At 42.0% G+C, this 16,072-nt stretch overlaps 1 protein-coding gene across 1 annotated transcript in view; it reads right to left on the bottom strand.

Annotated features, from left to right (window-relative positions):
- PKD1L1 (polycystin 1 like 1, transient receptor potential channel interacting) overlaps positions 1 to 16,072 on the bottom strand; it is a 185,781-nt gene that overhangs the window by 12,891 nt on the left and 156,818 nt on the right. Inside the window, exons 55-56 of the mRNA XM_065541975.2 lie at positions 12,583 to 12,744; positions 8,602 to 8,772 (exon numbers count right to left, since the gene is read on the bottom strand). Coding sequence (XP_065398047.1) covers positions 8,602 to 8,772; positions 12,583 to 12,744 — 333 coding nt within the window. The remainder of the gene's footprint in view (positions 1 to 8,601; positions 8,773 to 12,582; positions 12,745 to 16,072) is intronic.

Genomic DNA, 16,072 nt, shown 5'->3' with positions numbered 1-16,072 from the left:
CCTGCCTCAGCCTCCCGAGTAGCTGGGATTACAGGTGCCCACCACCATGCCCAGCTAATTTTTTTGTATTTTTAGTAGAAACGGGGTTTCACCATGTTGGCCAGGCTGGTCTCGAACTCCTGACCTCAGGTGATCCGCCTGCCTCAGCCTCCTAAAGTGCTGGGATTACAGGCATGAGCCACTGTGCCCGGCCCACAATAGCTTCTTTTTAAAAGCGTTTCACTTGGAAATAATTTTAAACTTAAGAAAGTTACAAGAATAATTCAGAAGCATTCAGCTACCCTTTCCAGAGCCACCTATTAGAATTTTCCCATGCTTACTTTATTAGTTGCCCTTTTCTATCCATATACATCATCTACCACTTCTTTTTGCTCACTAACCAGTTCACTAAATATTTACTGAGTGCTGGGCTCTGTGGAAGCCACAGTGGTGGAGAGAAAGTCATGAGAACTCAGCTAGCAAGGGCAGAACCAGGATGTGAGAGCAGGTGAAAATGATCATTTTTAGTTAAGTCCAGGAATATACTGGTCCTTAACATACTGAATGAAGTCTGGGAATTATGGAGTGCATTCTTCCTGAGCATATTTCATTTGAACTTGATGTTTGCATCCTTACTGACCCCTCTCGGCTTCACATGAAGAAACACATCATAACATAGGTCCAAGTGGATACAAAAGTTGCTCAGGTTTTTGTCCATAATTTTGAGATTTGTATTTTCCAATTCCAGGAATATAATGTTTTCTGAGTGAACATAGTTCACTTTCAAGTCAATGTTGCTCATCTTTGGATCCCCAGCCTCTAGAATTGTGCCTGGCACAAAATTACTTGAGGAATGCATGAAACGTGAAACTCTTACTAGTCTCTATTAAAGCTATAGAGAGCACTTACAGCATGCAGACACAGACTCCTTTGACTCCTTTACCTCTCTCAACGGTCTCATGGGAGAGGCTCTACTAGTGTCCTCCTTTTACAGAGTAGGATGTAAAGACACAAAGAAGTTAAGTCGCTTTCCCATAGTCGCCCAGTCACGCTCCACAGTTGCTCCACCCTCAGACCTGCCTGACTTCCATGTTTATCAGCAGGAGTTGGGGCATCTCTAGGGCATCATACTTTCTGCATGTTCAGGCCAAGTTGATATTTCCTTTTTTTTTTTTTTTTTTTTTTTTTAAAGGGAGTCTCACTGTGTCGCCCAGGCTGGAGTGCAGTGGCGCAATCTCGGCTCACTGCAACCTCTGCTTCCCAGGTTCAAGCGATTCTCCTGCCTCAGCCTCCTGAGTAGCTGGGATTATAGGCACCCATCACCACACCTGGCTAATTTTTGTATTTTTAGGAGGGATGGAGTTTCACCATGTTGACCAAGCTGGTCTTGGACTCCTTACCTCAAGTGATCTACCTGCCTCGGCCTCCCAAAGTTCTGGAATTAGGTGTGAGGCACTGCGCCTGGCCAATATTTCCTTTTAAAAAGCCTCTTCTAGCCTGTTTCTTCCTCAAGGATTCAAACTTAGTGTTCAGATACATTGCATTATCCATTAGAAAATACTGGAGTCAATGAAGATTCAGTAAGTTTACAGGACCCAACTATAATTACAAAAACTTCCAGATTTGAGGGAGTTCAGTAAATTTCTTTGACAGTCACCTGTGATGGGGGCTACGTAAATGCATTGGGAAAAGCTAAGTATTCTAAATCTTCTCATTATTCTACAAACTGGCAAGTTAAGGGAAGAAGCTGAGATAAAATTCACCCTCTCGATGGCTTCCTGCTCCTAAGTAACACTGACCGGCAGAGTTCAGAGCACAAAGCTTGCTGAAAAGAGTGGCTGTGGACTGTGGCACGCCAGTCTTCACAAATTATGTTGGAGACCCCAAATGTGAAAGGGAACGCAGATTTTCCACGGTTATAAAAAAACATCTCACCTTCCTCCTGGCAGGTAGGTGCTAAGGAATTACACTGAAAAAAATAAAGACAAAAACCCTCTAGGACAGACTCTGTGCTCTGAGGTCAGGCACTCCCCTCTGGATGTTCCTGCCTTACGCAGTGGTATTCACAAAAGCAAATCAAGAGGAAGATATGTGGAGGAAAAACCCTTCTGACATCTCTAAATTGCATCCACTGACTAGTGGCCCAGCCAGCTCCTGTAAAGTGGTGAGTCATCGCAGTAGAGAAGAGGCCCGAGCAGGGAGCAGGGAGCAGGGCAAGAGCTCAGAGGTCCTTCTGCGCAATCAGCAGCAGCCCCCGGCTGGGAGCTCTCCTCCGGGTCCAAGGCTACATAGCTGAGAGGCCACAGAGTGCCAAGAACCGTTAAGGGGGCTGAGCTGGCAAGGGGGAGGAGGTGGGGGCTGGCAACTCACCGCATTTTGTTGCCATGAGTCACTTAAAAAGTACAAAGAACAATATGATTTGTAGGTGGTTATTGATAGCTCCAGGCATCCAATCCTTCTAGTTTATAAAGATACAAATCTTAATTATTAATGGTTAAGATGAAGAAAACAAATGCCTTGAAGTTAGGAAATTCAAACGAATTGTTTCCTCAGATCCCCTCACACAAAAGAGGGTCTGTTCTGTAAAGTCCAGTTTGCTTGGCCTATTCCAAGACCAATGACATTCCTGGTTCTTTCCCAGGGAGGCCAGCTAAACTCATGTTGCAGAAACTTGAGTTCTGTAGGCAGAAACCCACCTGGGAGCCAGGTGAGAGAGACCCACCCTTGGCAGCATTAACTTTTTGCCAAACATACTTTTGATAAATACCCCATAAAGTGATAGTCCAGAAAGCATTGTGTTTTCCTGTGGAATGAAACCAAAGTTAAGACTGCATTGCTGCCAAAAACGTCCCACTCACACACAAGAAGAGTAAGTCATAAGGGCAAAGACAGCACTTACAAGCCTCCAACATCATTTGAGGGAAATTCTTTTCTCAGCCATAGGAAATTAGTATAGATTACTATATATTATAACTGTATAAGGACTCACAATAGTGTGTGTTGTGTATATAAAAGACAGCCCAATTATATTATAAATTTAAAGTTCTTGCTAGCTCTATGAGCTATTAAATATATAAACAAATTAAGTGGGTTTGTAGGAAAGAGATGAGGCATACCCCTTTAAAATGCCATGGTGGGACTTTGTTTTCATTTTTTTTTTTTTTTTTCCTTTTTTGAGACAGGTTTTCACTCTGTTGCCCAAGCTGGAGTACAGTGGCATAATCATGGCAAACTGCAACCTTGACTTCCCCAGCTCAAGTGATCCTCCCACCTCAGTCTTCCAAGTAGCGGGGACTAGAGGTGTGTGCCACCACACCTGGCTAATTTTGTATTTTTTGTACAGACAAGATCTCATCATGTTGCCCAGACTGGTCATGAACTCCTGGGCTCAAGTGAACCTCCAGTCTCAGACTCCTAAAGTGCTTGTATCATAGGCGGGAGCCACTGTGTCTGGCTTGTTGTAGGACTTTTGAATTGACAATCTTTTTGTCCTTAACTTTAGTAGTAAAGGCTCTGATGTTGTATTATTAAATATAATACTGGCATTTAACTTGAGCTATATTCCTATTTTTTTTTTAAATATCACTTTCATTTTTATTAAGAATACATTTTAAAAATTAGGAATGAATGTTGAATTTTATCAAATGCAGCCATGGAAAAAATAAAATGATAGTTTTCTCCCTGTTTGGTGAAGGTTATTAATATAGTCTTATTTTATTTCATTTATTTTTATTTATTATTTCATTTATTTTTATTTTATTCATATATTTTTATTTTGTTTATTCTATTGCCCAGGCTGGAAATGCAGTGGCGTGATCTCTGTTCACTGCAACCTCCACCTTCCAGGTTAAAAAGATTCTCATGCCTCAGCTTCCTGAGTAGCGGTGATTACAGGCATGCACCACACTGGGCTATTTTTTGTTGGCCAGGCTGGTCTCAAACTCCTGGCTTCAAGTGACCCACCTGCCTTGGCCTCCCAAAGTGCTGGGATTACAGGTGTGAACCACCACACCCGGCCCAGATATATATATATATATATATTTTTTTTAATTTTATTTATTTTTTATTTTTTGAGATGGAGTCTCACTCTGTCACCCAGGCTGGAGTGCAGTGGCAGGATCTCGGCTCACTGCAAGCTCCACCTCCTGGGCTCACGCCATTCTCCTGCCTCAGCCTGTAGCTGGGACTACAGGTGCCCGCCACCACATCCGGCTAATTTGTTTTGTATTTTTAGTAGAGACGCGTTTTCACCGTACTAGCCAGGATGGTCTCGATCTCCTGACCTCGTGACCTGCCCACCTTGGCTTCCCAAAGTGCTGGATTACAGGTGTGAGACACTGCGCCCAGCAAAATACCACAAGATTTTTTACAGGTATTGACAAACTGATTCTAAAATTTATATGGAAAGCAAAGGAACTAGAATAGCCTAAACAATTCTGAAAACGATGAGCAAAGTCAGAGGATGGACACTACTAATATATTTTTAATATTAAAACATTTATATCCTGATTTAATACTCATATGATCATGGGATATAATTTTCTAAATCTGCTGCTGGATTCTATTTGTTAATGTTTTATTTAGATTTTTGATATCAAAACTCAATAAGACTGACATTGACACTGTAATTTTATTTTTAATTTGGAATATTTTTGTCCAGTTTTTAGATCAATAAATTGCTTGTTTCATAAAAACACATTCAGAAGCATTTCTTCTGTCTCTGCTGTGGCACAGTTTGAAGATTGTTCTGGACTTATGTGCTTCTTAATAGTTGGTGTATTTTCTCTGTAAAAACATCTGCGGCTGGTGCTTTTGGAGGGACAGAACTTCAAATACTGTTTCAGGTTTCTGTCTCTATCAAGTCAGTTTGTTGCATAATGAACACTGACTGATAAGTGTTCTCTCCTTCCAAAATTTTATAATTTATTTAATTTCCTTGAGGTTATTTTCTGTTTCTCATTTTTATTTTGTATATGAATTGTACTCACTCTGTTCATCATATTTAGATATGTTAGCCAATAATTTGTCAATTTAGTTGTTTGTAAAAAGAATCATCTCTTGGATTACTTCATTTTGCTGTTGAGTTCATTAAATTATACTTTCATCCCCTCAACTTCTTTCCTTCTGTTTTGCTTAGTGTGTGTGTATATTTGTGTGTGTGGTGAATTTTTCCAATTTGAGTTGTACACATACTTAGTTTACTTTTATTTGTTGTTGCTCCACATTACATACCATGGGTTTTCATCTGTCAGTGCTTTCTGCGAAGCACTAATTAGCAGTATATATGGTCCTTTGTTTTAATCCTATCATTAAAAAATAATATATACCTTATGGTTTAAATATAAATACATAAAATAATCTTTCTTCTAAAATTTTTAATTAAATTCTTTTTTTATGTTACAAATATAGTAAATACTATCCCATCTTTTTTTCCTCTATATAAATCCTCTATTTTATTTATTTATTTATTCATTTATTTTTGAGGTGGAGTCTCACTCTGTTGCCCAGGCTGGAGTGCAGCGGTGTGATCTCGGCTCACTGCAACCTCTGCCTCCCAGGTTCAAGCGATTCTCTTGCCTCAGCCTCCCAAGTAGCTGGGACTACAGCTGCATGCCATCATGCCCGGCTAATTTTCTGTATTTTTAGTAGAGACAGAGTTTCACTGTGTTAGCCAGGATGGCCTCTATCTCCTGACCTTGTGATCTGCCCGCCTAGGCCTCCCAAAGTGCTGGGATTACGGGCGTGAGCAACTGCACCCAGTCGAATTTTATTTTTTTTTTTACAAAATTGGTCATTATATTTTCTTTTCTTAAAAATTATGTTTTTCCTATCATTTGCCCAATTTTCATATGCATATTTAAACGGTTTTTTATAATTAAAACAATAATAATAGTTGCTAAATACCTTAAGTTATTTTAAATCACTTGGAGGTGACTTGGTTTTTGGGGGTAGGAGGTATCTGGGTGTCAGTAAGATTATCTTCTTGAAGTCCAGTGACTTTATTAGGGTGTGTTTTAGTTTAGTTTTTTTTTTTTTTTTTTTTGAGATGTGGTCTCACTCTGTCACCTAGGTTGGATCACTGCTCACTGCAGCCTCTACCTCCTGGACCCCAGTAATCCTTCCATCTCAGCCTCCTGAGTATCTGGGACCACAGATGTGTGCCACCACACCCAGTGAATTTTTTTTTTTTTTTTTTTGGAGATGGGGTTTCACTGTATTGCTCAGGCTGGTCTTGAACTCCTGGGCTCAAGCGATCCTCCTGCCTTGGCATCCCAAATGCTGGGATTATAAGCATAAGCCACTACAGCCACTCATGTTCTAGTTTTTTTGTTTTTTTTGTTTTTTGTTTTTTTTTTTGAGACGGAGTCTTGCTCTGTCGCCCAGGCTGGAGTGCTGGAGTGCAGTGGCGCAATCTCCGCTTATTGCAAGCTCCGCCTCCTGGGTTCATGCCATTCTCCTGCCTCAGCCTCCCGAGTAGTTGGGACTACAGGTGCCCGCCACCACGCCTGGCTAATTTGTTGTATTTTTTAGTAGAGATGGGGTTTCAATGTGTTAGCCAGGATGGTCTCGATCTCCTGACCTCGTGATCTGCCTGCCACGGCCTCCCAGAGTGCTGGGATTATAGGCGTGAGCCACCGTGCCTGGCCCCCATATTCTAGTTTTAATCGATGTGAATCCATTTCTTCCCTGGGACACAGTTCCTTTTTAAATATATAGGTCTATATCTCTTTTCCAGTAAAGTCTTTTAAAATTATATTTAAACATTTTTTTTTCTGTTCAAATTTTCTGGGCTTTTTTAGGGGAGACACTAATTATAGATACCCTTTCCATGTCTTATGCACAGTCTTCTGGGTCTGATTTCCATGTGTATTAATTTTCCTAAAATCAATTTTAACTTTTTTTTCCCCAGAATTTTCTCAAATATGTCATCCACATAGTTTATTCTCTTTTCTGTGAATCCATTTGCTTTATTTTATTTTCCATTTCTTTCCTCAACTCTGTTAATTCATTGTCTTTTTATTTCATCTTAGTGTTCTTTCATCTTGACTTCAAACTGTCATTTCAAAGAAACATTTTTTTTTCCATTAATTTACCTTTTGTGTGGAGAACATCTCGGTTACAATTTTTATCTGTTGATGGCAAATGTTTTCAAAGTGACACTTCATCTTCACTTTTGGTCATTTGTACATACTGCTTTTTCCTGAAGCAGATTTGCATAGATCCAATAATTAAATAATTATTTTTTATTATTATTACTTTTATTATTATTACTTATATATATATTATTATATAAATTATATATATATTATTATATACTTTTATTATTATTATTACTCCTCTCTACATGTGGAAGTTCATCTTTTCATAAAGGTGTTATTCCCTGGGTTGTTGTGAATTAGGGCCAGAGAAGGGCTGGGGCAGACAGCTTGTAGCAGGTACTTCATGTTCTCCTCTGCCTTCAGAGAGCTCCTTCATTGCCACTCAGCCATGTGAACATGACTGCTATGGGCCAGCAGAGTATCTCTCTGGATCTCAGGGAAGTTACCACTGCAAGCTATTTATCGTCGGGGCACAGCAATCATTTTTCTTTTTCACTATGTACCTGGCACGTGGTATGTCTCTTTGTGTTGATTTTTTTATAGTTTGCAAGTAGTGTGACTCTAGGTCTGTGAATCACCAATAGTTCCTCCTCTAGGCAGCCGCATCAACACACAGCTTCCTACAAAGATGGCTTCCTGCATGTTTTGTCCTTCATCCTATGTCCCAGGAACTCTGTGGCATTGGGGTTCAGGGAGATTCCTCAAACTCTTTTGTGCTCTATAATCTTTTCTTCCAAACCAGGGGTCTTTTGTTGGTTCCTCCAGACACACTGTCTGACTTGGAGAATCTGTGTGCTCTTGGAAATAGTAGCATCTGGGCCGGGCGCGGTGGCTCAAGCCTGTAATCCCAGCATTTTGGGAGGCCGAGACAGGTGGATCACGAGGTCAGGAGATCGAGACCATCCTGGCTAACACGGTGAAACCCTGTCTCTACTAAAAAATACAAAAAACTAGCCGGGCGAGGTGGTGGGTGCCTGTAGTCCCAGCTACTTGGGAGGCTGAGGCAGGAGAATGGCATAAACCTGGGAGGCGGAGCTTGTAGTAGTGAGCTGAGATCCGGCCACTGCACTCCAGCCTGGGCGACAGAGCTAGACTCCGTCTCAAAAAAAAAAAAAAAAAAAAGGAAATAGTAGCATCCTATCTCCTTTTGATTTAATTTTTACTGTTCTTGGCATCCATCGTTGGGATCACTGGTTATATTCTGGGGCAGATTTCTGTTTTTTCATTTCTGAGAAGATCCAGTTTCCATTTCTGTTTCTCAATCTCCTTGCTGATTTCAGTTGTAATCAGAAATAAGGGGCAGGTAGATACTTATGCTACCATTTTAAACTGGAAGTCACATCATGCACTTTATTAAGTGGTTCTTTCGTTTTGGCCAGAGCATATCTTATCAGCAGTATGATCCCTAGAGAATATTTATGCAAATTGACCTTATAATTTGGAAAAACAAGTATTCCAAAACTCCTTTAGAACTTAAATTACTATAAAGAAAATTGACATAAATAATTTTGCATGGTCTTACCTCAGTAGCTTGTTTACTAGAAATGTCCACCAAGGGACTCTCTTCTGCCCTTGCCTCCCCTGTGCTGTTGGATATGTTTTCCAGAAGAGGGAGTTGTAGGCTGTCGGACAAACCATTAATCTTCATCAGAAGTTCATCTAACAGATTTGCAAATTCATCCAAGTAGTAATTCTGAAGGGAAGAAAGTTAGATTAGTAAATGCATTCAAGAATCTCATTATCCCTCTTCCCTCATTATGCGAAGCATTTGGGGTACTATCTGTAGACAATATTGGGCTATGTTAGGAAACATACTGACCCTGCCTGCAGTTAGAAGACCTGGGTGCTAGACGTGCTCTTGTGTCTCTATATCTCAGTGCTTCGATAATACTGTACATATACATATATGCATGTAAATGCTACAGTTAATAATGCCTACATAAAAAATTATTGAATGGATTTAAAGGCAATAATGCATAGTGCTACTATGGGAAAATGAGGTCATTCTTTCATCCCTTCAACTAATAAGTCTTTATTGAACACTGTTAAAAAAAATAAGGCAATAATGAATGGGGAAGCACATGACAGAGAGTAAAGCCCTATCAAAATGTACAGTACCGTGATTTTTTTTTTTTTTTTTTTTTTTGAGACAGAGTCTCACTCTGTCACCCAGGCTGGAGTGCAGTGGCACAATCTCAGCTCACTGCAAGCTCTGCCACCCGGGTTCACGCCATTCTCCTGCCTCAGCCTCCCGAGCAGCTGGGACTACAGGCGCCTGCCAACACACCTAGCTAATTTTTTTTTTTGTATTTTTAGTAGAGATGAGGTTTCACCGTGTTAGCCAGGATGGTCTCGATCTCCTGACCTCATGATCCACCCGTCTTGGCCTCCCAAAATGCTGGGATTACAGGCGTGAGCCACCGTGCCCGGCCAATACCATGATTATATATGACCACCTTCAGAACCTCACTGGATGATGCTTAAATATCAACCGATATGGTTTGGCTGTGTCTCCATTCAAATCTCAACTTGAATTGTATCTCCCAGAATTCCTATGTGTTGTGGGAGGGACCTAGGGGGAGGTAATTGAATCATGGGAGCTGGTCTTTCCCGTGCTATTCTTGTGATAGTGAATAAGTCTCACGAGATCTGATGGTTTATCAGGTGTTTCTGCTTTTTCATCTTTCTCATTTTTCTCTTGCCGCTGCCATGTAAGATGTGCCTTTCACCTTTCACCATGATTCTGAGTCCTCCCCAGCCATGTGGAACTGTAAGTCCAATTAAACCTCTTTTTGGGGGCTGGACGCTGTGGCTTATGCCTGTAATCCCAGTACTTTGGCGGTCTGAGACGGGTGGATCATGAGGTCAGGAGATCGAGACCATCCTGGCTAACATGGTGAAACCCCGTCTCTACTAAAAATACAAAAGAATTAGCTGGGTGTGGTGGCGGGCACCTGTAGTCCCAGTTACTCGGGAGGTTGAGGTGGGAGAATGGTGTGAACCTTGGAGCTGGCAGTGAGCCAAGATCATGCCACTGCACTCCAGCCTGGGTGACAAAGCAAGACTCCATCTCAAAAAAAAAAGAAACAAAAAACCTCTTTTTGTCCCCAGTTTCGGGTATGTCTTTATCAGCAGCTTGAAAATGAACTAATACACTAATACAGTAAATTGGTACCAGTAGAGTGGGGTGTTGCTGAAAAGATACCCAAAAATGTGGAAGCGACTTTGGAACTTGATGACAGGCAGAGGCTGGAACAGTTTGGAGGGCTCAGAAGAAGACAGGAAAATGTGGGAAAGTTTGGAACCTCCTAGAGACTTGTTGAATGGCTTTGACAAAAATGCTGATAGTGATATGAGCAAAAAAGTCCAGGCTGAGGTGGTCTCAGATAGAGATGAGGAACTTGTTGGGAACTGGAGCAAAGGTGACTCTTGTTATGTTTTAGCAGAGACTGGTGGCATTTTACCCCTTCCCTAGAGCTTTGTGGAACTTTGAACTTGAGAGAGATGATTTAGGGATCTGGCAGAAGAAATTTCTAAGCAGCAAAGCATTCAAGAGGTGACTTGGGTGCTGTTAAAAGCATTCCATTTTAAAAGGGAAATGGAGCATAAAAGTTAAAAAAATTTGCAGCCTGACAATGCAGTGGAAAAGAAAAACTCATTTTCTGGGGAGAAGTTCAAGCCAGCTGCAGAAATCCGCATAAGTAGCAAGGAGCCTAATGTTAATCCCCAAGACCATGGGGAAAATGTCTCCAAGCCATGTCAGAGACCCTCATAGCAGCTCCTCCCATCACAGGCCTGGAAGCCAAGGAGGAAAAAGTGGTTTTGTGGGTTGGGCCCAGGTTCCCCGTGCTGTATGCAGCCTAGAGACTTGGTACCCTGTGTCCCAGCTGCTCCAGCCATGGCTGAAAGGGGCCAATGCACAACTTGGGCTGTGGCTTCAGAGGGTGGAAGCCCCAAGCCTTGGCAGCTTCTAAGTGGTGTTGAGCCTGTGGATGCACAGAAGTCACGAATTGAGGTTTGGGAACCTCAGCCTGGATTTCAGAAGATGTGTGGAAATGCCTGGATGCCCAGGCAAAAGTTTTCTGCAGGGGTGGGGCCCTCATGGAGAACATCTGCTAGGGCAGTGTGGAAGGGACCTAGTGGAGCTGTGAGAAGAGGGCCACCATCTTCCAGACCCCAGAATGGTAGATCCTCTGACAGCTTGCACTGTGCACCTGGAAAAGCCACAGACACTCAATGCCAGCCCATGAAAGCAGCCGGGAGGGAGGCTGTACCCTGCAAAGCTACAGGGGCAGAGCTGCCCAAGACCATGGGAACCCACCTCTTGCATCAGCATGACCTGCATGTGAGCCCTGGAATCAAAGGAGATCATTTTGGAGCTTTAAAATTTGATCGACCTGTTGGATTTTGGACTTGTATGGGGCCTATAATCCCTTTGTTTTGGTCAATTTCTCCCATTTGGAACAGTTGTATTTAACCAATACCTGTACCCACATTGTATCTAGGAAGTAACCAGCTTGTTTTGATTTTACAGGCTCATAGGCAGAAGGGACTTGCCTTGTTTCAGATGACACTTTGGACTGTGTACTTTTGGGTTAATGCTAAAATGAGTTAAGACTTTGGGGTACTGTTGGGAAGGCATTAATTGGTTTTGAAATGTGAGGACATGAGATTTGGAGGGGCCAGGGGCAGAATGATATTGTTTGGCTGTGTCCTGATTCAAATCTCAACTTGAATTGTATCTCCCAGAATTCCCGCATGTTGTGGGAGGGACCTAGTGGGAGGTAATTGAATCATAGGGGCTGGTCTTTCTCATGCTATTCTCGTGATAGTGAATAAGTCTCACAAGATCTGATGGTTTATAGTGGGTTCCCACTTTTGCATCTTGATCATTTTTCTTCTGCCGCCGCCTTTCACCTCCCACCATGAATCTCAGGCCTCCCGAGTCCTGTGGAACTGTAAGTCCAATTAAACTTCTTTTTGTTCCCAGTTTGGGGTATGTCTTTATCAGAAGTGTGAAAACGAACTAATACATCAGCCATGGAAGAAAGTGAGTATTCAGTGTGCAAACACCTGGTTTGATTTGTTTACATTCATGTCTGGGGTGACCGACTCAAACAATGCACCTAAGGCTCCATGGTTTGGATAGGAGTTTGGGTTTGATAGTAGGCACCAAAAGCAAATGACTAACTCAGGGGACAGAATACAGCATGTTTGTGTCCTGGGGAAGACCATAAACTCTGTCTTTCCAACTGTACAGGTCATTATAAGGCTATAGTGAGTTAATGCAGGAGAATGTGCTTGGTAATCTGTAAAGTGTTTTAGAATTGCAAGGGAAAATTCCACGAGTTGCACTATGATTGAGACTAATTCTGTGGCTTTGCAATGAGATTTGGCATGGAAACATACTCATGCTTTGATAACTGACAGCAAAGTTCTGCAATGAAACCATCATCTTGAGTGTGTGCTATCATACTCAGTAATCCAAGATCCCACAGCTTACATGATACTCAACCATCTCAGCTTCTTCCAGCTTTGGTGTTTCCAGTCTCAGAAAGGTGAGGGTCTTTTCCCACATATAAGCAGTGACATCTTTAAGTCTCACAAGAGATTTACTTTGAAAATATTTTCTTTTTCGGGGTAAAGTCATGAGAAAACCTCTAAGCTAGGAAAAAGAAAAAAATAAAGACAAATTTCATGTTAGCAACCTAAATAAAGAGCCTCGTTAATGTGATAATCTATACAATGAAGATTATATCTGATGATGCTACTTTATGACCTTTTGGTAAAATAGTGATTTGTTGGTTAAAAAAAAGCAAAATCAGGAAAATACCTCTCCTGAATTGAACTAAATGGCAGTAAGATGATCTCAGCAATGGAAATTCATTGTATTATAAAGGTTGTTTTCAGAATCTCACTTTGAAGACTGAGATTATCAACGCAATGGACATGCCTGTATGTAAAGTCTGTGTCTCAGTTTCGGTGTCCCCTGGTGAGCCATTCTGAGCTGTGGGTGAGCCTCAGGGCAGAGGCCTGTGCCTGTGCCTGGGAAACCAGAAAGGGTCTTGGGTTCAGCAACCTGTTGTGCCCTCAGCGTGTGCTCTATAAGCCTCCAGGTGTTTTATTTCTTCACTGCAGACTGTAAGCTGTTAGCTCAAAAGCCTACTGTCACCAAATTCGAATTTTTACACATCCAATTATTTAAAAAATAACCCAAACAATTTTTTAGCCACGTAGAGCCTGTCAGCTTTACACACCCTGCAAAACCTCAGGGGACAGCAGTTACCCACTGATAAGGTTATAAGGCCTCAAGCCGCCACTGGCCTCAGGAGCTTTCTGACCCAGAGCCTCCCCTCCATGCTGCCAAGCAGCATCCTCTAAGGGGTAAACTCCCTCTCTGCTGCCCCTCTCCCCTGAGATCTCCCTTGTTCTTCCTCCTTTATGGATTGTTCTTGGCCCCTACACCGTAAACCTGTGGACTGTTTCATAGCATGAGGGAGTTCCCCCACATAGAAACACTTCAAAACATTACCCAAATAAAGCTTGTGTGTGTTATCATCTCTTGTGGTCATATGTGTGTTCTTGATTGGTCCCCAAATCTCTCGAACCCCTCACAAAGTTTCAGAACTCTGCAAAGATGCTCAGGAGCCTGAAAGGGTAGGCCACTGGTGAGTAAGTCTGAAGCCTCCCGGCTTTACCAGCAAAACAGCCATGGGGGATAGCAAGGCCTGACTCTTGCACCCAGAGACCTCAATGCAATATTGCCTGCCTGTCTCAGAAGATAGCATCCAGGTGCCTAAGCATGATATTCAAGGCCCTTCATTCCTGCCTCTAACCATCCTTTTCAGCACATTTTCCACTTGACCTAGAACTCCAGCATGGCCCTTCCTGCATGCCCCCCTGTCTAAAAGGCTGCTCTCAGCAGTTGTCACCATGAGTGGAACTCCTTATCAAGGCTCCCTCTCCTGCTGTGTGAAGATTTCCTGGTCTCCTTAGGAAGAATAAATGAGTCTCTGATCTAAGTTTCTTGCTATTTGAGGACACTTCTAGTTAGGCTTTAAAATTGCCTATAATTGTGTAGGATCTGTATGCTGAGAACTATAAAACAGTGATGAGAAAAAAATCAAAGGCTACCTAAATAAATGGAGAGAAATACAGAATTCTAGGATTGAAAAAACGTAACATTATTAGGATGACAATTCCCCCCAAATTTGATTTATACTTCCACAGTAAGTGCAATCAAAACACCAACGTGATTTTTAAAAAAGATACTAACAAGGTGATTCTAAAACTTACATTGAAAGGCAGAAGAGCTAGAATAGCTACAACCAAAACAGAATAAAGCTGGAGGACTCATCCATGCTACTTTAAGATTTGCCACAGTGTGATCAAGACCTCGTGGGATTGGCTAAAGGAAAGATCAATGGAGTAGAACAGAGAACCCAGATATAGATACACACAGTTGATTGCTTTTTGACAAAAAAGCACCTGGAGGCTTATAGAGCACACGCTGAGGGCACAACAGGTTGCTGAACCCAAGACCCTTTCTGGTTTCCCAGGCACAGGCACAGGCCTCTCCCCTGAGGCTCACCCACAGCTCAGAATGGCTCACCAGGGGACACCGAAACTGAGACACAGACTTCACATACAGGCATGCACATTGCGTTGATAATCTCAGTCTTCAAAGTTAGATTCTGCAATTCAATGGAGTAAATATTCTGTAAAAAAATTGTGCTGGAATAATTGGATATTCATTTATAAAAAACAGGAACTCTGTTCCATACCTCACATCTTACATTAAAATTAGCTCAAAACACATGATTAACCTAAATGTAAAACATAAAACAATAAAAATTCTAGAAGAAAGGCCAGGTGCCGTGGCTCAGTCTGTAATCCCAGCATTTTGGGAGGCCGAGGCTGGAGGATCACGAGGTCAGGAGTTCGAGACCAGCCTGACCACCCTGTCTCTACTAAAAATACAAAACTAGCCATGCGTGGTGGCACACGCCTGTAATCCCAGCTACTCAGGAGGCTGAGGTAGGAGAATCACTTGAACCTGGGAAGCAGAGGTTGCAGTGATCTGAGATCACGCCACTGCACTCCAGCCTGGATGACAGGTGAGACTCTGTCTCAAAAAGAAAAAAATTATAGAAGAAAATAATAGGAGAAAATATATGTGACCTTGGGTTTGGCAATTCATTTGAGCCAGGGCACCAACAGCAAAATCCATAAAAGAAAACATTGAAAAACTGGCCTTTATCAAAATTTACAACTTCTGCTCCGTAGAGATGCTGTTAAGAGAATAAAAGGAGAAGCTACATATTTATAAATCACATATCCAATTTAAAAACGGTATTCAAAATATAAAAATCGCCATAATTGTTCGTATATGCCAGTCTTCCCCTCTGGACTGTGAGCTCCCTAAGGCAGGAACTAGTTATTATCTTTGTTTCGCCATTGCCTAAATATAATGGGCATTCTTTAGATTTTTGTTGAATGAGTGAGTGAATGAACAAATGATGGATGGTGGATGGATGGGTGGACAGGTAACTAGTTTGGTGAGCAGGTGGGTGGATGGGTGATCAATGGATTTATGCATTCATGGATGAGCAAGAGTGGGGAGCTAGGATCACTGATAAAAGCAAAGGGCTTGGGCCTGAGTGTTGTCAAGGTGTGAACATGAACAATCACTTTTAGTTTCCCTCTAGCTACTAAACTAGAGTACCGGTAGACTTTTAAGGATTGTAGAGAATTTTTATCCACTTACAAAGCTTGAATATTCAATTTACTGCACTTGTAGTGGGCTCTACAATGTGTCAGAAACTACTACTCTAAAAGGCAGGCACACCAATATGCCTGCTAGGAATGTGGCTACAGTTCAAAAGGAGACCAAAACCAACAGCACAGGACAATGGGTGCAATGAGGAGGCATGCTCAGAGCCTTCGGGGCTCCAGGGGAGGATCGGTGCTGGCAGAGCTTCTGGAGGGAACAC

This window comes from Macaca fascicularis, chromosome 3 (genome assembly GCF_037993035.2).
Source record: "Macaca fascicularis isolate 582-1 chromosome 3, T2T-MFA8v1.1".
Taxonomy (NCBI): domain Eukaryota; kingdom Metazoa; phylum Chordata; class Mammalia; order Primates; family Cercopithecidae; genus Macaca; species Macaca fascicularis.
Note: the sequence above shows the minus strand (reverse complement) of the source record. Positions and strands in the feature narration are given on the sequence as shown.